The sequence below is a fragment of the Tinamus guttatus genome, unplaced genomic scaffold (genome assembly GCF_059628265.1).
Source record: "Tinamus guttatus ecotype Peru unplaced genomic scaffold, ASM5962826v1 Tinamus_guttatus_pri_ptg000060l, whole genome shotgun sequence".
Classification (NCBI taxonomy): Eukaryota; Metazoa; Chordata; class Aves; order Tinamiformes; family Tinamidae; genus Tinamus; species Tinamus guttatus.
The window spans coordinates 7,218,858-7,242,646 of NW_028288594.1; the positions used below are offsets into that span (position 1 = coordinate 7,218,858).

At 40.0% G+C, this 23,789-nt stretch overlaps 1 protein-coding gene across 1 annotated transcript in view; it reads right to left on the reverse strand.

Moving 5' to 3' along the window:
- The window catches only part of CNTNAP5 (contactin associated protein family member 5), a 248,404-nt gene that overhangs the window by 98,780 nt on the left and 125,835 nt on the right, over positions 1 to 23,789 (reverse strand). The window contains exons 7-10 of the mRNA XM_088519572.1: positions 22,885 to 23,028; positions 12,222 to 12,486; positions 9,523 to 9,672; positions 8,257 to 8,428 (exon numbers count right to left, since the gene is read on the reverse strand). Coding sequence (XP_088375698.1) covers positions 8,257 to 8,428; positions 9,523 to 9,672; positions 12,222 to 12,486; positions 22,885 to 23,028 — 731 coding nt within the window. The remainder of the gene's footprint in view (positions 1 to 8,256; positions 8,429 to 9,522; positions 9,673 to 12,221; positions 12,487 to 22,884; positions 23,029 to 23,789) is intronic.

Genomic DNA, 23,789 nt, shown 5'->3' on the forward strand with positions numbered 1-23,789 from the left:
GCCAGCTTCAAAAAAAAATCATATAAAGTGTGGCTTCTGCTGTAGGGCATACATTAAATCTTAGAGGAGATTTGGGAAATGCAAAAAGAGACTGTGCTTTCAACGGATTTATCTGAACACCCTTCACCTGCAATAGTAATTAATTTCCCCAAGGTCCATTTCAACAGTACAACACATGAAGTAACATAAGTTCAGTACTAAAAGAGAAAGAGGAAAAAGTCAGAAATTATTATCATTTCTTACAAGTTACAACTGATAGTAAAATCTAATAGCATCTACAAAGCATGTGGGTAGAAAGCAAAATTTAAAAGGTCAGCTCTATTTAGCAAGGAAAAAGAACACTTTAGGCTAATTTCTTTGGAAAACGTTACGGAGTATTTTCACAAATAAAAAAAATGCACAGAAATAAAAGGGTAGGGACTAAGGACACTTTTCTTTCACTTCTTTGTGATCCATAACTCAAGAAGCACAGGGAAGCAAACTCGTGAAACAACTCAGTATGTTTCTCTCTAATGAGGGAACCTGTTAATGCCAATCCCATCACTGTGATCATTATGTATACCACATGCTGCTCTCTCCATTTTTATTTGTTAGGAGAACTGGAATATGCAGATGAAGCTTGGTTTAATAAGGATGGCAATATTATCGTGCGTTTGGGTCTGCCCACTGATGCTACAGTGATGTAATAGTGCCAGGATCCAGGATTCCTCTACTTCAGGTCAGATTTCTATTACTAATGGCAAATCCCTGGTATTTTCAGGATGTACAGCGAGATGTGCCATCCATCCATCCATCTGCTATGGTGGATTTAAAGATGGTGCAAATCTGCACTACTTTATTTTTTTTTTTTTTACTCCCCCTAGATCACTTAAGGGAACTGAAGTTCCCAGCAGTGTCCTTGACAAGTACTGTCAGTATTTGCAATAGCAAGGGCAGGGTGCCAGCCAAGTAAAAATAGGACAACTTTGTCAAAGCTCCATCAAAGCAAAATCAACACTAACTGCAGCAATCGAATTGAAGTACTCTAGGAATTGCAGATAGGGATAGCAATGTATGTATTTATCAGTGCATTCAGGCCAATATGAACCTAAAGGCAAGAAGGCTTGTACTACCCTCACAGTTCGTTTACGAATAACAATGTGTTCAACACATGAATGGCCTCCTTAATACCAATACACTAAGACCCAGATACACTGGCTTACACCTAGATAAATGGCTTACAAAACCTATGACAGTACAATAATGGATGCACAATACTGTGCTTCTGCCTCTGTCTTTACCCAGCCTCAGTCCAGCTACCAAAAATGCCAACAGTTTCAAGGTATTTCAGCCTTGACAGGAAGGGCAGAAATGTATGAAATTTCAGATTCCTTAACAGAAGTTTTTCCCATCAACAGACAGCTCAAATATCCCATCTATTCTGATGTGGGAAGAGAGGAGACCAGCCAAAATGGAGTTTCAAGAACCACTACAATGAGCCTAACCACTACTATTGGGAAGGATATGTCTACTCCTCTCAAAAGCTTGGCAGGGGCACCCTTTGTCTAGCAGCATTCAAGGGGACAGAAGCAGTCCCTGTTTCCATGCAAGGTAACAAGTCGCAGGAGGAGTGGACCAGGCTTCCTCCTACAACAGCTGCTTGATGTAAGCAATCCCAACACATCAACACATCATTCAAGCTCCAGTGCCTCAGAAGCAATTCTCTGTAAGAGAATCCTTGCCAAATCTCACCTCTTCGTGCACATATGAAGCAGATTAGTATCTTCTGTGACTAATACTGCAAAGTAGGCTTTGTCCCCACTGGATGCAAGTTTATGTGATTAATCAACCCATGCTTCCAGGCTGCAGGTAATACCACAGCCCTTCTGTATTCCAAGGGGTCCATCTGCCACATGAGCAAAGTCATGCTCTGCCCAAAGGGAGCATCTGTGCCATATGATTAAGGGCTGGAAATCCATAGTGTTGCTGGACCGAGGTTTAATGATTTTCTGGCACATTTTACTAATATCCATAGCAACTCTTGAGCAGCAACATCTCTTTAGTCTATATTCCTACATCTACTCTCTAGATTGGATGCAACTACAGCAAACAACCAACTCAGCCTCAGGACTGAAGCTAGTAAGTCTCTTCCCAACAGCTGGTATTCCAGCCAATTGCTGAATAGGAAATCCCAAAGCTTCTCAACAGCGTGGCCAAGTTCTCAACATCTGCATTTTGTTTTTCTACCTATTTCATTTATTTTTAAATTAGAGGCTGCCTGAATTTTCCCTAGCATCTTCCTTCTACTGTTTGCCCACACACATACACAGACTCTCCTACTCACTCTTTTAGTGCCACACAGAGAAAATGCAATATACAGAGAAGTACTCAGGAAAATTCAGTTAGATCCTCAACATGTTTTGAGATGACTTCAGCCACGACAATTCATAGTTCAGATTTTAAAGAACAGAGGCACAAAGTTGCCCATAAGGAAAAAGATGTTTTGAAAAATAGTAAGGAACCTGGGTCTCCTACTCCTAAGATAGTCGCTCCCCTCCAGAGTTCTCTTCTGCTCAGTTGTCCATCTAGCCCAGTTTCCTTAGTCTGACAGCGTTACAGCGAGGATTGCTGATGGAATAAGTTTAAGAGCGTGTCACTGGACATCCTTGCAGCTTCAGGCAATCTGTGCTTCCCTGCTTCACATACACTTTATGCGCTACTAGGTTTTTCCTTTGTATTTTGCCTCTGCAATATCTTAACAATATCCTACTTGAAACTGCAAGATATGAATTGTGAGAAACAGCAAATACTTGATTATTATTCACCTCCTTCACACTGCTCCTCGTTGTACACGTCGCTTAGCTCTCCCTTTTCCAGGCTGGAGAAGAGATCTACTTAATCTCTTTTTGTACAGAGTGTCTTGTGACACATACGAACAGAATGTCAGTTTTAGAACCAGTCATGAGGCCTGAATGCCAGACTATTATAGTCCCAACTGCACACAGCACTACCTCCGAGTGACCCTGAGAGGAGACACTTTGTGGCATGAGTTTGTCTGGTCAAAGAAGAGGTCTATGAGGACATCTGACTTGATTTGCACTTTAAAATGCAATGCACTTCTAGTATTTGAAATAGAAGTTGTAAAGGGATCAACACATACAGTTTTTAGCTTGATTTTTTAAGGGGAAGATCCTATAATAATGCTGGGTCTCAGCTCTTTCCGCTTCCTCATAACTTAGACTTTCGCCATCACTTTGTCCATATCTGAAGGAAGGACCAGATGCCTCAATTTTAAGTTATATATCTCACAAAAATAGCTGCCCAGGTAAAGGAGAATCAAGTTAGTTCCCAAAGATAAAGATGCACTCTGAGCATTTTAGGCATCATGGAATCCACAAAGAGGAGAACCAAATTCAAATCAGGGCAATCAATTCTGCCACTCACAGCAAATCATTCTGAAATTGTAAAAATGAATAATGTAATAATGAATAATTAGAAGTAAATTAATAAAGTGAAAAACAAGGAGAAAACATTGTTCCTCCTCCACATTACACTCAAAACAATACACTTCGGGTTAAAGACACATACCTGTGAGCTAACAGTCCTTACCACACTGCCTCAGCACCTTTTAGGCTATCTAAGGCATATCTTCCAAACAAACTTTCTTATAGGTGCATAACAGATAAAATTTTGAACTGAATTCCTGGAAATCATTTAGCACTTTTTTTTTTTTTTTTTTTTAAGTAACATTACTGATTTTGATATATGTTTCTTGCCTCCGAAGCAAGAACAACATAGGGCTGTTCTAGCTGCAGCAGGATCCAAGAAAATGCATCCAAGTCCCACAGGGCTGGAAGGAGCCTGAGAAGATCACCGAGTCCATGTGCACAACCTAAGGCAGGATTAGCTATGCCTGTTTCTAATTCCCAACAGGCTCTCATCTAGAGATGGAATCTGCCCATTCGACACAGCTTTTGGTAGAGCTACCAGAGCACAGGACACGTCTCGGTGCAAAACACTGCATTGCATACCCAAAGACACCTCCTTCCCACCCCCTCCAACAGCATGTTCTCTGCTGTCAAGGACTTCATGGCACCTTCACTTCCATGTTCCCACTCTGCTTTATTTCTTTCTGCTCTATACTGTACAATAGGAGGGAAATGTTAGTGTGTTGTAAGAAAGTACAATTTCTGACTCATTAATCCAGTGTAAAGCAAATACACCCTACTGTGCACCTGCAGAAACCCTGAAGAGACAATAACAAAGAGGGATAAAATTAAATAAACCCACTCCCTTTTAAATCTAGAGCAGACATCTATGGCATAGCAGGAAATATTCCCACTGCTTCTTTCCCTCTCAATAAGGTGGGGACAAATGCATTAGAGGCTACTATGACACCTATTGCTTCTCAAGGGGAGCAATATAAGCACCATACTTTGGATCACTCTCAGAAAAGACTGAGTAATCTATGCTTTTGGACAACTACAGAAAATTTACATTCTACAAATAAAAGAAAAAAAGAGTTAGCTGGATTAACAGCATGCAGGCGGGGTAGGGAATGCAGAGAGTCCTATATACATGTTGCTAGAAGAAAAATTCCATCTACAGATTGCACTTTACTGTACCACAATCCTTTGAGGGATTAACTTTATCTTGAAGGAGATGAAAAGTAGGTATGGGACTAATTTCCAAGGCTTATAGAACATTAACAACTCTGATATGAATGGAGTCACCTTTTCTTGCCTCCATGTGACACAGACACACCACTGACAATACTGCAGTGCTATGGTTCCCTAGATTTAAGGGGATTGCAAGTCAGAGAAGATTTGAGTGATGTTCAGAAGAATAAGTGATGCTAGCACTGAAGCTGAGGGCTTGAAACAAGCAGTCTCTTAATAGCAGACAGCATTAACCAACTTTTTTCAACCAACAGGACTGGCCATATTGCCTGCTGTGAAATTCCAGAGTGTACAGATAGCATCTCCACATCCCACCAAAAACACAGAAGGCCCTAATGTCTCTGCTTGTTAGGTTAACACCAACTCTTCCAGAACTCCAACTTCATCCAGAAGTGCCTACTCAGAGGAGTAGAGGTCTCCAGTACCATTCACAGACTCACTGAGGCTGGAGGGCACCTCTTTAGGTTTCTGGTGAATACCTCACGCTCAAAGCAGTGTCAGCTACCTCAGGCTTACTTGTGTCTGCAAAGGCATCTTCATTTGCCACGGGCTGCCCAGACAGATATACACCAAACGGGACCCTGTGTTTTTCCATGGACATCTCTATTTTCATGTATGCACTGTCTGGTAACTCAGCCAGTGGTAAAGCATTTAACTCTAAGAAATAGATAACGAAGGACTGAAGTAACAAAGAGAGGGAGATAGAGAAAATTCACACAAGGTTCACTTGAGTACACATATGTTCAAGTACTAAATCCACATGGAATGAATCCATGAGATAAAGGGCCAAACCCTCACACAACACATTTAAATTTCACAGTGGCATGTGCATATAACATGCTTAAACAATTTCTCCTGAAATAGTACTGCCAGCATCAGTAGTACTCCCAGTTTGGCCTCCTTCAGAATGATCCTGTTAATAGTTTTTAAGAGCTGACTCAAGTTTAAGAGATGCCCCATTACTGTTTTCAGAGCCCCTATCTGAACGAGCTCAGCCTACAAGCCTGTAACAAATGAATTGCCTTCTAAATAGAGGCACATTCCTCAAAAGAGGTTTTTGCCTAAATAACTAAGACAAATGCTCCATTTACATGTTAATTAAGATACACAATTCCCACATGCATTAAAATTACAAAACCAAGTGCCTTACAGTGCATATAGCAATAAATCTTATGATTAAGGGGAGAGCGTATTTCTCAGGGAAGATACTCCTACAGAATTTTAACACTCCTCTTATAATCAAATACAGGCTGAGGAGCTGTGTAGCAAGCTGGAGCCAGGCCCCAACTTCTGCACAGCCCAGAGCTGCAGAGGAACAGAGCCCTGCTTAAACTTATTGCAGTGACTGAAAACGAGGATATACTTCACATATTTATGCAACAAACCGACTTACACAATCTCAGAACAGCACATATATTCAAGCCTATACCATGCTCCCTGGGAAGCAATACAGACTGCAGATCTGCCAAAATTCTGAATTCAAGCTTAAATCTTCAAAACTAGTTCAGAAGAATGCAAACTGTAACTACTTTCTTCAGCCTTTCCTCAGCTCAACTGCTAGCTTAGGATAAATTGAACTGGCAAAATAACAGCCTCTTCTCTGAATCATTTATTTTATGTGAATTTCACTCTTTTCTTCTCCCAATTCTGTTGTTCATATTCGCAGTCTTGATTTCAATATTACATAAGCAGTACTCGCACTGTGAATCTTTGAACAACTTTTTTAGCGTCCTGAAATTAATTTTGTAGATCTAAGCTCTCTCAGGAATGCCGCAGTTGTTTAATGCTGTTTATACAAATAAAGAAAGAAAAAACCTCTCCTCCTTCCTTGCAAAAAATTTTGCCACTCTTACTGGAGTTTGCACCAGGTAGGGAGAGCACTCATGGTGCACTGCAAAATGAGAACACTGAAATTCCTCAAGCAAGGCACCCGCCCTTTGGTGCTGAAGGTATTTCTGAGTTTCAGCACGTTACTTCCACACGCTTCAGGCTTCTGCCTTCCTCTTCAGCTAGTGCAAGCCCCACTGCCGCACCAAACCCAGCCACAGAGAATCACTGACCATTCTGAATCAGATCTTTTTTCCCCCTTTATTTTTTATCCTTCTTCACCTACATCATATAGTAAGAGACACACAAATTTAATGCTATCCAGAGAATTGCACAGGAAGACAGTACTTTAATCTTCACTTTATCATGTATAAATTTTGTTTACTTTTTTAATACATGAAGGTAGTAAAACAAAGTGATAACTTTCTTATGTCTAGGTCTTGGCCTTAAATAGATTTATGGCATGATCACAGACTAATCCTTGCCATCTTTAGGATACTAGAGATTTCTTATGATGATTCCTGCAGATTCCATTAGCTCTTGAAAAGAGAAAAAAAAAGTCTTGTGTTTTTTTCCCTCCCATTTTATTAAATTGAATATATCTTATCAATTCCATCGCCCATTTTAGGCGCACCAAGTACCTAAGCAAAATTCATGTCCCCACAGACTTGATCATCTTCAAACACAGTAACACACTTGATCGAGAGTCAGTATTTTATCCACACAAATTAACAAACGTGAACAGCCTGAGATGAGCACCACCTCTCACGTTATCACATGTTTTGTCCAATTTTTGAATAGACTGTAAGCTCCAACAGCCTGAACCCCCTCTAGAGCAATAAACTCAGCCTTTAGTCCCATGTCTCTGAGCAATAAGTTTGGAAATTGTAACTTCTTGGGCTCCTATAGCATTTCCAAAGCCTCCTGTTAACTTATCGTCATTTAGCCATCTGAAGGACACGAAATCAGCATTTCTTTTTTACTTTTCAAAACTTAGCTTTTATTTACAAAAAAAACACAACAAACAAAACAAGAGAGCCTAATATTCTAAGTACTAACTTCAAAGTACACGTGTTTACAGAAATAGTTCAGAAATATTTATATCATCCATAAGCAAAGGATAAATTATGAAATTATGAAATTAAAAAAAAGTTGCTCATTTGCCCTCTATTCTTTATGAGAACAGTGAGTTCCCTCTCAGGTTTCAGTCTGAGATGGATTCAGATCAGTATTTAAATTGAAATCTGTCTTTAGTTAATACAGACATTTTATCATTATTTTGTCCTACTGAATGGGCAGTATGTTGCATGAGGTGTACCATATCTTCATTATAAATGTGCTGTGCTGTACAGGCTAACAAGAAAATTTCTAACTGATCTACTTAAATAAAAGTAGCTAGTATATTAAGGGGATGTCATGTTTTGATGAATCAAATAATTTTCCTTCTCTTTCATTTCCCTCTAAAACTTCAAAGCAATCAAATGTTGTTTATGCACAAAATTTAGTCCTTTCACCAACGTATAGTTTGATTGAATTTGCATACTCTATTTCCTACAAGTCAACATGAAGACAGCCCCATGTAATTGAAACCATTTCCCCTCCAGTCTTTTTATTTTTGCTGTTATATTTTCTATTAGTAGCTCTATTATGCCTAATATCTGTAATGTGGTAGATTAGAATTTTTACTTAATTCGACCTGTATTTATAAAACATTAGGATGAAAACAAAAACAACAACAACAAACACAAATGAAAGAGTAGACAATAATTACCTGTCTTTGATGCCACAGAGATCGATGCGTAAATCACTAAAATTCCCCAGGGAACCTTGCTGAACTAAAATGAGGTCCTTGGGCTGGTTATCAATAAAGATGAGCCTCATACAGCCTTGAAAAGCAGTAACAGGATTTAAACATTGGGAATCAGTGAAGTTGTCAGGGCAGCCTGTGGGAGAGAAAGAGAAGAGGCAGAGAAGAGCTTTGGAATGTTCATGTATTTCTGCTGGGACTTCCTAATGCAAGACCTTGAAGTCTAATTATTCCAAGTGTTTTCAAACTTTGTGCTACACAGTCTTCTGTGTTAAAAATCCTTTGGTGATTAAAAAAATAAAAGAAAAAGAGCAGCCAGTAGAGATATCAGAGTATAAGGTTTTCACATGTGCTAAGCAAAATCAAAATGTTTTCTTTTTTCATCATCTCTAAACTCTACAGTCAATAGCAATTAACTCCCATAATTAAAGCTGTGCAACTCTAAAATTGTTATGGATCAGATTCTGCTATTGAGGCAATGCACAGACTATAAGGACAAACTCCCACAGACTGCAGGAAGGATAATGTTTTTGCCTGACCTTCCTTGATGATTGGACAGCTAGCTCCTAGATCCAAAGACTTCACTGTATCCTTAGTATTAACACTGTTTGCAGAAGATTCACAAAGATCAGAACCCCTCTGTGTTAAGCACTACAGAGAAATATATTAGTTATACAGATAATGATAATCCCTTCACCTAAATTAATGTTTACATTCAAAAAAGCATGAAGTGGTATTTTTCAAGATTATTCTTCCTATTTTCAAAATTGAGCTAAATCCACATTCTTTTCAGTGACAACAAAGCACCTACATACCTTTAAGTTGAGCTGTACGTCAATTAAGCTCTGAAGTCACTGGGCCTGATCAGGACAATGATGCCCACAAGATTAATAATAATAAAGCTCCTCTAGTGTTTTCTCTAGAAACAAACATTTACAGCTAATATGGCTGTGTGGCACTGGGTGTTTTGACAGGCACGATTAGCTACATCCTGGCCACTAGTAGTTCACCATTACAGCTGTGTTAGTGGATTTGCTGTTGCTCTTGGGCCTACTCATGAGCCTTGGACCTTCCCACAGTGCTGTATGCAGTACCACTCAATAGGTGATCAAAAATCAGTTATTGCAGCATTTGCTCTTAATCACAAACACAGAGCACCTGGGAGACCTCAGCAGTCAGCCCCTGGGGATTTATATTGTGAAAATCTGTCCTGTGTCTGAACCAGCTTACCTCCAAAATAGTAGCTGTTCCCAGAATAGATCCTTGAGACAGTGGTTGCATGGGCAGCTGTGGCAGAGTTGTTATCCAGGGTCAGGGTAATGCGGTGTCTTCTAGCACTGATGTAAACTGAATGCCATAAGCCATCATGGAGATTTGTGCCTAGGAAAAACAAGTACAAAAAGTGAAAAAAGAGGTGCAGGAGACAACTGTTCTACAGACCCCCTTTGCACTTGACTTCTGACCACAAATGTGCAGTTCGCCTCGAAATGGACAGAACTGGTGGCTGAAAACAACTCCATTACCTTTGGAAGCAAAATGACTTAGGAAAAAAAGACATGTGAAAGGCAAAGGGGTTTTGGGAGTATTTAAAGAGATCATCTGCACGCTTTAATTTACCCTGTGCCTGATACTGTAGACACTCAGTGGGCTGGCAGTGCCCTTCACCTTTATGGCAGCACATTATCATTTTGTGAGGTTTTATTCTATCTGTTGGGAAATGCTTATGGCTCACAGAAGCATGCAGAGAAGATCTCTGTTGAGCTTTTGGGACTAAACACATGCCAGAGATTGTAGAGGATGAGATTCAGTGAGATGGTCATATCATGTCTCAGTCTCCTCATGAAAGCTGACAACTGCCGATAGGTTTCAGTACAATCTGTGTTCCAGAAAGCCCTTCGGCACTAAGTCAGAACATGGTTTTAGTGATGGATGTGCTGAAGTCAAAAGGGTCTGGTGAGAGCTGGGATAGTCACTCTGTCTAGAAACCTATGCAGAGAAGTGGGAAATTAGGCTCCTGGGCACTTTTTCCTCTTCCACACACTTGGAAATAACCTAATTCTGTTTCCTTACTCTGGAAATCTGTGTTGCAGATCACTGCTCTTGAAATGGCAGCATGTAGCTAGGAAAAAACTCCCTTTCCTCCCTCCTGACAGTCACAAAAATCAGTGCGCACGATTCTCACTTTGCATCCAGCACTGCAGATCAAGAGCAACCTAATTGCAGGTAGAAATATGTTTCCATCAGGCTGGCATAAGTGAAACCAGGCTCACAACTACTTACTCCCTCTTAATGTAGCTTTCAGAAGAAACAAATGAACACTTAGTGCCACAAAGAGGTGTAAGAACAGTTCAAAACAAAATACAAAAACTGTGGGTGTTATGTGTGTGAGAAATCGTTGCATGACGATTTGAAAATGAGACTATTTCCGTAGTAATGGCTCCTAAAGCGTGCACAGTTTTCATAGAATAAGAGCCCATTTCCCAGCAAAAATGGACAAGTTTTCAACCAGAACATGCCCATTTTGAAATGAAATATGTTGTTAAAGTTCAGGAAAAAAAATCAAGATAAAATAGGTCCCATTTGGGGCAAAAAATAGTTATATTCTTGAGCTAGCATGACTTCATTGAGAGTACCTGACATCTGCAGAACATGATACTTGCAATTTTTGCATATTTTTCCATGTGTTAGTAGGCAGTTTAGCAATGTTTTGGATAGCACCAAAAACTGGGCTCAGGTTCATGGTTTCAGAACTACATAAATGCAAATACACCCAAACAAATATTGAAAATCTCAGGTTTGTCAACAATTTAATTAGGACTGCAGTAAAGGCAGGAAACTCAGTTTTCAACATTCAGTTGCAACAAGCTGAGGTTATAGCAATCTACATGAATAAGGCTAGATGTAGGGCTGCCTCATTTTATATCATAAAGAGGAATGAAACACACGTATGGAACAGCTCTGCTTTGACAATTCTGTCAAATTTCCTCTCTACTTTTAATAGACACATCTGCCTTTTAGTCTGTATGGGAAAATTTTAGTATCACATTAATTTAAACTGCCCCTAATAATAGTATTTTAGAAATAATAATATCGTTATTTAGACTCTGAGATTTATTAGTGCACTATCCTTTTGCCTCTGGATATCAGGCAATCACTCTAAGTGGAAATGAACTGGCTGGTTCCCCATCCCGCATGCCTGCATGGCAAGAGGAGATGCACTCTGCTAAAGAGGTCCTGGACTACAACATTCCTGGTCAGGACACTATCATGTCACGTACAGGCCACATTGCTCCTGGTTTTGTCATGGAGTCTGCAATTGTCCGCTAAAACATAGCTGTTACACACAGTCACCCTTTACAAGTAATTTTCCCTGAATTTCAGGGCCAAGAGTTTGCTCTGCCTCACACATTTCACATCCCTCCAGCTGTGCAAAGCAGCCTGCATGCTGCCTTACGAGGCAATCTGCAATGAGCTACACCAGAGAGGTAGCACGAGGGGAGCAGGCTCGGCCGCGGTCTCTCTCTCTAGCGCAATGCTCCAGGAGTCATCACATCCTGATGCAGAAAATCAGCTCTGAGGCTGCTTCAACTTGTGCTGGGGAAGGAGCTACAGCTTAGCTGCCTCCTCCCAGCTGACTTCAGCACAATGCTGGGCGAGAAGCATGAAGGTCTTCATGTGACCTAACTGAAGAAAACTTAGCATGACTGTTTAAAACCAGTATCAGAGATAATTGCAAAGTAGAGTTAGTCCAGAGATCTCAGGATGGCAATTTTCTGAGTTCAGGTCTCCCTCAAAATGCAAAGCGTGCTTCCACCATTGGAAAGGTGGAGACAACTTGAGAAGACAAAAGAAGACAGGATGCTTCCTTCCCTCATTATCTTTTCTTCCCATACCCAAGGCACAGATGAGAGAAAACAAGCAAAAATCACCTGCACTGATGTCCACTGGATTCTCGGCCACTTTTTGAATAAGCAGTGTCAGCCTCCCGCCATGGAGGTAAATGAGGAGATGTCCCGAATTTTCAGACAGTTCTGTAGACAGGAGCAAACCGTCTTTATTCCACGTTCGAAACTGGAAACTAACTGACAGTCCATCAATTTGAGGAGTGCCAGGTAGCAGCAAGTAGCTTCTACTGGCACTGACAAAGGTGATAGGAACAATTTGTGGTTCTGAGCAGGAAAAGGTCACATTCCCCTGCAAAAAAACAACAAACATGATAATTTACTTCCTCTGTCATCACAAAAATCCATCCTTAAATTAGCTCATTGGATTTCTAATGGCCCTAAAGCTGAAATAGGCATTATAATCCAGATACAGATCTTCGGAATTCATTAGGAAGCATATATGTCCTCTCTGTAAAAAACATACATGATTTCAAGTTTGTTATTCCATCCCAAACTGATAAAACATTATCAAAATTTCAATTCCTGGAAGAACCTAAACACACTCCAAATGTTCCATATCAAGGCCAGGCTGTGGTCCAGAAGTGCATATTTGCATTGCAGGTCAGTGCTAGCCCAAACAGCTCTACATGGCTGCCTCAGCTCTGTGTTTCCAAGCACCCCCAGTCTTGAGTTCAAGTGTAGCCTTATATTAAGGAAATCAAACTCATTTAGATCTACGCTAACTTCAATAACTGCTGCTGAAGCATCACCAAGACCTTCTGAATCTCCAGGTGCTGCAGGACATGTTACAGAGGTCGTGCACTGGTTCTACACTGATTCATTATAGAGGAGAACAAGGCAAGCTGCAGGTGAAAAAAGAAAATATCCTCAAATGCACAAACTAGCTTTACCTTAAACATATGCAACCATCAACGACCATAGGATTTTACCTACATAGGCTTACAAGTAAAGTATCCCTCATCTGCTTGAATCTACTAGCTGAGCCCAAAGTTGAGGCAAGTTTCCTGGTATTTAGATATTTAAGATATTTAACAGCAGTATTGGCCATGTTTTCTGTTATCCATCATGACATGGTTCATGATACTCTATTTCACTAAATAATAAAAGTTAAACAGTTAGAAATGATAACTTTGTAAAAGCTTTGTGAATTCACAAGAAAACTCAAACAAAAAGTCATTTGGACTCAGTACTTATATTTAGATGAATCAAAAGCTGTGAGATTTCCTGCTCAACGCTAGGTTTCATGATTTCGTACAGAAATTTGAGGAATGACTAAAACATTGCATAAAGAGCAACTACGGTGAAACCAGGTATCGTTTCATTGTTGTACATAGTTAATGTTATCTCCCTTATCCACCCCCTTCAGAAATGGTATTATTTGCCAAGACAAGCAGCACACTGATTCAAAACAGCCAGCAGACTCCGTGCAAGCCAACATGTTTATATAGCCACGCACCTTCCAAAGGCACTTCAGGAAGGTGTTGCAGCAGCTTTGAGCATGGCTGTTTTGTGAAATACTGACTGAGATCTGATAAAAACATGGAAGTAAATAGCATTCTCCATGATGCAGCCTCTCATCAGAGCTGAAGTCTCTCTCTAACAGGATAATTATAATGAACAACACTTGATGGATGTGTAGGAAGATGCACAGAGCTTGGGGAATCCTTACTGAAAGTTAAGGCAGCTGAAAAAACTGTTCCCTGTTGTTTTCAAATGTCTTTCTACCTTTTATTTTAAAATGGAAAATAAATAGAGTGTCAGAAAGAGAGCGAGTTTATCACTGGATGAAACGACTCCTTAATAGATACATAGATATATATCTATCTATTCAAGTATTCCCCATCCTGTTAGGTGCAGAATGCCAGATATATACATAACAGATACAGCACTGACAAAAGGTATCAGTGGGTATATCGTATTGGAATAAGTTTTGAGACGTAAACTGAAGCTTATCCAAACTTGAAACTTATCCAACATTGGTCAGGTGGGAACAGGAATGGAAATTCGCTCTCAACCTTTTAAAAATTTATATTACATGCTATGCTTTTTCTGCATAGGAGATATCAGAGGCCTTTTCTATGGAGATAGTGGCAAGACGCTAATATTTCCACCTCCATTTTTTCCACAAAAGACACAATCTGCACAAAACAGTCAAGTCAAACTTTTCTAAATGTTTATAAAATCAAAATGACAACAACAATTTTCCTTTGGAATTTTAGATATTAACAATGTTTTAAGGTACTTCACACAAAGTCGTTAGAGAATTGCCTATCTTACAAACACCTAACACTGAAGCTTGAAGTAAAGTTCTGCATTCAGGTTTTTGCTTCACCAGCAGAAAGAGAGTAGAATAAAATGCAAAGCTGTAGAGGGGGGAATTTGCAGAATTCAGACCAAATTTTTGTCTCAAAGCTTTCTGCAGATGTCAAATTCAAGTAGAACCACCTATGCCTAAACTGCCTGAACAAGGTGAAATCAATGTAAGGTGAAAAGTAACCCACTTGCAATGCACAACCACCTGTCAGCTGACCTTAAAAATAATCCAGTCAAGATGCAGCCTGCCAAATAGTTCAGCTATTAGCAGCAGCACCACTGGTTTTAAAGCAAATATCCCCAATGCACAAGCATGGACTAAATAGAAGGCCACATTTTTTTCTTTTTTTTTTTTTCATATAAAAATTCTGAACACTGGCAACTCGTCCTAAATTCATGGATTGCTCTGACCCCTGAAAAGCCTCAGTTTCATTTACATTAGCTGGTGATTTGTGCTATCAGGCATGGAAGGCTTTTGGGGGGGCAGCAGCTAAAAGGAAGAGTAGCCACTAAACTCACAGCCAGGGATGTGTGGGGAGGACATACATTTCTCCTCCCACGCTTAGCCAAGGGACACGTAAGGGATGTAATCAGCATCAGCACAACAGGGGCAGAACAGGTATGAAGCCACATGCCACCAAGGGCTGTGCTGCAGTATTCTGTGTTGGAGGTTCATTGGGGAATGGGAAACAGGTTTGTTTGGTTTGAGGATTATTTTTAGCATGACATTTGTATTCCTCTTCAGGAGCTGAAACTTCCATTATATAGGGGACAACAAGTAATTTTAGTCAGAGCTAAAACCTGGCCAAGTCAATTGGGGAAAACACTATATAAATAAATTGATACCACTGGACCTCCAGTCATTTCAAATGACTCATTTAGAAGGGAAACACCTTTTTAAAGCATCTTTCCAAAGCAAAATCTGATGATGTAGCTAATACACACCCACAATGGCTGTAGTGTCCTTGCACTGAACAATGCTGCCTACCTGCCTAGAGACAGGAACAAAAATGTTAAAAAGAAACACACAGTAAAAGATTACCTTGAAAAATTTTCATTCACTGAAGTGGGAGAGGTTCCTGCAGAAACTGTTAGATTTGCCCTGAATGTTATTCTCAACAAATAATTCTAGCAGGTCTAGTCAGAAAAGTAAACAGTTCCCTGTAAACCTGCATCTGATCAGGAGCATTTTGTTTTAATTGGCAGTAGTTCTGAAACTCTCCAGGGTACATACAGACTTCTGGCAGACACTTGATTTTATAATTGAACCCAGTTTAACTGAAAAGTAAATGTTCATTGGCTAGGAAATAGGGTAAGAAGAGTCTAATCTCTGGAGAAAAGCAGAGACGATCAGCTATATTCAGCTGCTCAAAACTCCTGCTATCATGTGGCATTTGAGAATTCCACTGAGTCGAATGTCTCCAGACTGATTAATGATTCCTCTAATAAGCAATGAAATCTTTCCAAGAGTTATTCTTACAAGAGGAGCTTTTTGAATCTGTAAATTAAATGAAGGCATGTGTTCAATGTCTGCCTCAATAAGAGTCCAATCACCCCAAATTTTTGCAAGAAAGGTAGAGTTTCAGAAGTAGTTCTTGTTGGAGCAAGATATTGGACAAACAGGTGACACCACATTACAGCATTTTAAGAAACAATCAGAACCTTTCCCCTTACGAGAAAACTGGAGCAACAACATAGTTGCAAAGGGATGAGGATAAAAACAGATTACATAGAAGACAATCCTCTGCCGTAACTCTGATTCAAAACTGACTGGAGTTCTTCCAGTGGATTTTGCAGGATTTGAATAAAACCTCTATGACTTTAATGAACCACTCCAATCGTTCCTGGGCTTTCTTCATGTGGTATTATGTACTGCTGAATAACGAGAGAAGACTGCTGTTGTAACAAAATAGGGACAACTGGTCACCAGTTTCTTACATACCCTTTTTGCTCTCCTGGAATACTAATCAAAATAGTAATTTTGCAATTGGAAAATAATTCAAATTGACAGCTGAACCAGCATCTTCAATATTCAACCTGCAGAAATGATATAGGCTAAGGTCACATCTTGAACAGAAAGAACAGGTATTTCCTAGCTACTGGCACATTAGAACATTTCCTCATCAATCACTCTATGGATAATATTCGATAAAGAGGATAATTTGTTTTCTGAGGAAAGTCAGAAAGAAAGATTTCATATGGCAGGTAAAGGGACTAAAATACCAGCACTGTCTGAGATGGACAAACTGGCAACAAATAAATCTAGGTTAGAAACTGGAAGACTATTTCTAGACGCCAGATTCCAGAAAAAAAACAAACATGAAGGGTAGAAGAGGAAAAAGGTGAGGTCTAACACTTACTTAAAAGGACAAGGCTATCCTTAAACTCTGGGTTACTTGCTTTCCAGCATAAGGGAATTTTGCAGAATGAAGAACAAATCAAAATGTGATACCAACTCCAGCATATGGACACACTAGCAATAAGCATCTTTGCATAGGATGTAGGAGGGACAATGTGTTAGTTGAATTATGACTGCTCCATTGAGTGACTAACTACATAACCCTTTCCAAGGACTTGGGCCTAGTCCATCCCAAGGTAAGGACTCAGACTTTCATCAAAACCGTAATATTGGGGTGGATTTCTCTTTTGCTGATCACAATTTCACAAGGGAAATCTCAACGCTTCCCTGATCCAAGTTTCATTAGAATTAACATACCCTTATGATAGAAAAATCACCCTTGTGACAGAGGATTTCCCTCATGCTGGGCATCACAGAGCAATAAAAGGCTAATGGTTTTTCATGTTGACTTTAGTTGTTAACATTAGGATCATGTTCCTACAGGAAAAAACAGTCCTTAACTAAACAAGCTTTCAATAAACTGAAGCAGTATCACTGTGACAAACTTTGGGATTACATGTTTGGCTAAACATTTCTGGGTGTTCTTTACCTCAGGCTCCTGAGCTGTCTCAGCCACTGACCAGTAAAACAACCATGAATTTTATCATCTTTATGTACACGTACCTGCACATTAATACTTCATGGTATTGGTACTGCATATATTTACTGCATATATGGAACAAATCTGAAGAGTTCGCAGCAAAAGATGGGAATAAGTTGGATCATAAATCATGTCCCTCAGGAAGAGAGATAAGGCAAGAAGAGAAAGCATGCAGGAAGAAATACAAACAAAATATAGATGACTTAATATTTTCCCTCCTGCGAGCAAAGAGAAGGAATGAAGTCAGTCTTTCAAATTCACCTTGCCAAGAATGAATAAGATGGATGTCTTAGATGAAACTGGTGAATTAGCACAATCTGAGTCCAATTTTTGTTCCAGTTCAGGGTAAACTTATCTACAACTTATTAGATTTTATTACCTGGAACAAAACATAGCAGCAAGGAGATTCTTTTTATTATTAAACAGAGCCACATCTACCTTTAAAAAGTGCATGGAAAGCAATTCTGATATGCTTTTTTTTTTTTATTAGTTTTCTTTATTAAATTTTCCTCTTTTAAATTCCAATCATCTGTGTATCATAGCACAAGACCAGTCTAAACCGTCAGCATGAATTGCCTGGAGTCCAGGCTCCTGACCGTGACAGGGTCAGCTTGCCCCTTTCAGTTGTGACCCCTTACTCTGGGCAGTCAAACAAATACCAAGCAGTTTCGAGGCTTTAGGAATTGGAATAAGACCTTAGAAAAGATCTTTAAACCTTGACTTTATAGCAAATTGCATTTTTCCCCATTTTCTGTATCCCCTGCTAACTTCTGTGACAATAATTAGTCATCACTCTTGCTTCCCACAGGGACTAACAGCCTTATCACCTCTCTCCTTGAAACATCCTCCTCTGCTCAGCAGGTACTAACCACCCTATTCACTCAACTTGACTATCCAGATAATGTAATAAATTAAACTGAGAACAATCGTTTCTAGACTGTAATTTGCTGATGTTTGATAATTCTCAGAGTTCTTGTTTGCTCAAATATTTGTTAGCTTTTCTGAGTTATATCTATTATTCTAATAAAATTTATGAACTCTCTCTCCCCGAAAGAGTTGCTTCACTTGCAGTCATCAAGACTACCAAAGTTCTACAACACATATACACACACACACACAGCCTCTCTCTCAAGGGCTAAAAAATAGCTCTGCCTTCAACTTATTAAAAAAAAAAGTTTTAGTTTAGATATTTAACTCATGGTACTTCAAACTCTAGCATAGGCCTTCACAGCAGCGTGATATTCACAGATATATCAGCACTTATAATAGAACTTTGGTGTGAAACGTGTGTAGACAAGCAAGTTCTTCTCAAGATGAAGGCATCTCAAATCAGCTTAATAAAATAGTTGTTTGGATTTTTGGGACATGTTTGGATTTGCTAAAAGAGAATGAATTATTAGTTTACATTATCCTGTCACTAGGTATCTTTCCTTGTTCTTTGATGCTGGCAATTGGTTATTTCCCCGAGGCACTACAGTGATGCATTTACATGTCACCACATCCCTTGCTGTGCTGAATTGTCACTCCCAGATACAACATGGCAGATGATGTAAAAATTCAAGCATATTGAAGACTTGACAACTTCTGCTTTACAAATATCCTGCACTTCTCTCAGATCAGTGCACTGTTTGCTTGGCTATTTAAGAATACAACTCCACTTCTTATTAGACAGAGATAACTGAAGAGGGTAGAGTTTTTCTCCATTTCAGAGAATACATATGGCAGAGCATTGAGAAGATCAAGCACTACATCTTTTCAAGATCTCTTCATTTCCCTTCCTCAGATGAGAAACTTCTTATTCTCACAACACAAATCACTAAGGCAGAAAAAGATTTCAACACTGGCCACAGGTCTTCGTGTTAAAGGAGTAGTTTCTAAAGATGCAATCTGAAACCAACTGCATGTCAACCCTGGCAGCCAGGATGCTCTGGCATATCTATCTCCTGGTAGATTTAGTAAAGACAGGCAAATTATAGATTTTTAAATTCACCTACTCTCCTGCTGTATCACTTGTAGAATAGGAGCTCCCTACAGCCTTCTGCACAGAACGGCATGGCTCTAGGCACTGCAATGAGGGTGATGTTCAAGCCAGTCCTGCATCTTCAAGTAAGAACAGCCAAGGATGCACCTAAGGTTGCATGCAAGGATGCAATATTTATAATTAGATGTCTGAAAAAAAAATGCAAGAACAGCATGGATATAACTGATATTCCCTGCTAACATTCTCTGATCCTCTGTTTTCCACTTTACTCCCTCAGCCAGACATAATTTCCATGTATTTAAACAGCTCCTCCTGGTATCTTTTTGCACTCCTTCCTACTCATCTCGGAAAAGTAGGAGACCATACAGAATTTCTTGTACTGGGCAATCTGTGCTTCCATTGTACTGAGAACCTAGACACAGCTAGTTGCAGAACAGACCTTTATATTATTATTTTAAAGTACTTGTAGAGGTTCCCCAAGGGTCCAGCCCTAGGGCCACGATAATAGTAATTTCAGAAATTTGACTTCATAAACCTCTGGCAGTCAAAGCCAGTAATCACTTAGGAGAGCAAATAAAAGATCCTCTATCATTTTGCCACACTCAAGGACTTAAGGGAGAGAAAAAAACATGCCATCAGGGACAAAAGAAACCCCAGAGAGAAGATAGATAGCCTGTCCAAATAGATAGGGATACCATGTAGAGGGGTTAAATATTGGGCAATACAAAAAAGGAAAATTTGAGGGCAAATTTCAGTTCAAGAGAGACAGGCAGCCTCATTATCTTGAGATGTTTTCTCAAGGGGATTTATTGCAAGTCTGACAACTGCAAATGAGGTATAGAAAATAACAGGCAGAATGATAATCACATCCACTACCCCAGAGTACCCTACAGTACAATACTCTATATTTGACAACCTGCAGTTTCTTTCTCTTACTTCAAATGCAGCTGATTTGGGACCATTATTTGGATGGAGGAAGAACTTCTGCAGAAGTTGAAATCTCTCTGAAATCGATGCATCATTATTCTGCATATGTAAAGGATGTCAACAGTAATAAAACAAAGATTGCTGGGTATTAAAACTCACAAGTTTGGCTCACTGACTGTGCCAACATTCAGAAGAGAATGAAGTAGAGACTGAATATTTATGTCTGCCTCCATTTTGGAGGCAAAAACTAATGTCTGTGAGTGTTAATGAGTTTCTAATTTAGAATTGGCCACTTTGGCTTTAGATGCGTTTTGTTAGTAGAAAAATCCTTTTGGAGATTCATCATACAAGACCATCTCTAGAGACGTTCACTTGAGGCGAGGAGGGAGGACAACTACACAACAGCTTGTTGAAAGAAGAGATTCCAAGTCTCCAAGACATTTAATTCTACTTTTGCACTGCCTCTTTCATCATATTTTCATTCTAGGCTACAAAGGCACAAAGCAAGTGAGTTTGCATCTCCCTGGGAAAAATGGAGTGTTGCTTGAAAACCTCAGTAAATTCGGAGTACAAGTATTTAGTGCAGAAGTAGTCTGGTGGGCAAAGGACCACATCTAGCAAGAACAAGTTATTAAAATAAATAATAATAAGCTGCAAAGATAAGCAGAAAAGAAGGAAAAGAGAGATTGACCTGTGAGGGCTGCAATACCTACAAAGTAGACAAATGGAAGAGATAAATAGGGTTGGCAGAAAGCACATAGGAAGATGTCAGATGTGCAGCAGCTGTTTCTACAGCAGGGCATTCATCCAAGGCTATGGGACACTGACTACAGCAACATGTCCTAGTACTTCGCATATGCACAGCAGCACTCCAGACTGCAGCACGGAACAGCTCGCTGGTCTTGCAAAATGCTGCGTAACAGAGAGTATCTGAAAAGTGTTTCTTTAAAACACCATCACCTCTGTGACGGAGACTGAAGAAGGGCACATCTCCTGAATCTTAAATTGACCTAAAGAGTAGGATCTGGCTGCACGAAATACAGTGATAACAGGGTTTTGTTGCTCAGAGCTGCATTGCACCCAGATGGTATCTCATGAAGAAAACACATATTGCAAAGCTTCTCTTTTCCTCTTGATGAAGGCCTTCACAATGGCCCATCTGGCAAAACAACCCACTATTTAATGACCTAAGAAGCAGGCAAGGGCTCTTTCCTCCCCTTAGAAAGTAAGCTGAGGGGAAGAGCAATTTAACACAGTTCATAAGATTTGTACCTTAGAGTCCTGAGCCAAAACAATCAAACTTGAGGTTATTAAAGCAAAGTCCCTCAAGTCCCAGGATAGGTGAAGCATCCTGGAGTCAGTTTTGGCTGGTAGCAATATGGTACAGGACTTTACACTCGCAGCCTTTCATTTTCTATTTCCCTATGTATTCAGCCCAAGGCAGGGTGAGCGAGGAACGGACACCAGCCTTGCTTTGCTCTGCCTTCAGTCTGTTCATACACTCTGCTTCAAACTAGAAGGTGCCAGAAAACCCAGAAGCAGCTCTCTCTCCATGTTCTCCAAAGATATGGCATTGGCCAAAAAGCAAAGTGGCCAAAACATGGTGCAGGAGTGAGGCACAAACTAAACTAAGTGTGGAAATTTTTTAAAAAATTTGAAAGCTACATGGCAGTGCACTATTTTTCCTTTTCCTGTGAAACAAAATTTTCTGTCTTTTGATTCTGTAACTTCTGAAAATATTTGTGTTTTTTCCCATGTTATTAGGCATGAAGTTATTTGCATGTCTTAAGTGAACAAAAGAGAACATTGTAATTCCTTTTACTTCATCTGTACTGACCCACATTTAGAGATACTAGAACCAGGTCAGTGATTCTCAGACCAGCCAATACTTTGAATATAAGGAGCTGGTACAAAGGAAAACATTTCTGAGAGTGAGAGAAATATTTACTCTTTGCCACAATGCCTTCAAAACCCGCCTGGATGCCACCCTGTGCCACATGCTCTAGGTGTCCCTGCTGGAGCAGGGGGGCTGGACTAGATGATCTCTAGAGGTCCCTGCCAACCTCAACCGTTCTGTGATGCCTACACAGATACCAGAATAAAATTTTGCTACTACATATTCCTGAGTAATGATGGAGGAAAGCTTGGAAAATGAGAATTTACTCGAGTTAATCGAAAACCACAAAACCGATCAGAATCATGACCTCTATGACACCATCCAAAATAACACATTTTCAGCTTGGAAAATGAACTAAAAATTTTCTCCAAACAGATTCCAATAGACCTAGAAAGTCAAGGAAATCTATTAATTTATGCACATATCTTCCAATGACTGCCACCACTGTAGCTTTGGCTGCTTTCAGCACCACTGACATCAACAAGCTAGTTAAGTTCCTACTGAACTCCATCCATCTGGTGTAGCTGGCAGCACGGCAGTAAGAACGAAGCACGCACGAGTGTCTCTTACCACTGTGTAGATCTGAGGTTTGCGCCTTTTTGCCAGGTCAATTATATTGACTCCATTGTAATAAAGGTTCTCAATGCACCCATGGAAATTTTTCCTCTGAAAGGTTCCTGGTTTCCCTGGGACTGGAATCCCTCCAAAGCTGAGCTTTTGGAAAGAACAAAGACAGAGTTTAGTTTTCATCCCAAAAGGATGGAGAAAGAAAGCACAGAGCCCCGTTCCTCCACGCAGCCAGCCCTGCTATTAGCTGAAACCAGAACCACATCTGGAATCACCTCTGTCCAGGAGGCCAGCTGGGGAGTTACAGGTTGTATAAACAGCTTTACAGCTGTTTGCAGGATGCTGCAAGATGGCTTGTTCATTTGGAAACGGCTTTTATGTGCCATGACACACAAAAAGACCCAAAGCCTTTCTGCTCCCTCCCACCCAGGAGCACTGAAAGCAACATGTGCCCCTCAGGTGGGCTCCAGCTGATGGTCCGCATTGCTGGATACCTGCAAGTTGCCAACCCCTGCCTCCCTCTAGCCACGTGCCTTGAGCAGGTCTGGTTTCAACCAGCCACCTGCACAAACCACCCCATTGGTACCTTGCAGTTGTTTTGCCTTAATTTTCACTAACTTTGAGGCATTACAATATTCACGTACTGTATTTGAGACTGAGCAGTTTATTGGAAAAAATGAAGCATGCTGTGCTGCTGTCTAAGTACTGGAACACATCAGTATTGTGCAGACTACAACCCATCGCTTAAGTGGGGGACAGAAAGTTCATAGAGGACTTGGAGAGTCTAAAAAAAATAAAGTTTCCAAAATCCTTGGAGTGTAAATACTTTAGACTCCTGAGAAAAACAAACAAAGAAAACTTCCAATAATCCTATTTTCATTTTCCAGATGACACAGCTCATTTCTATT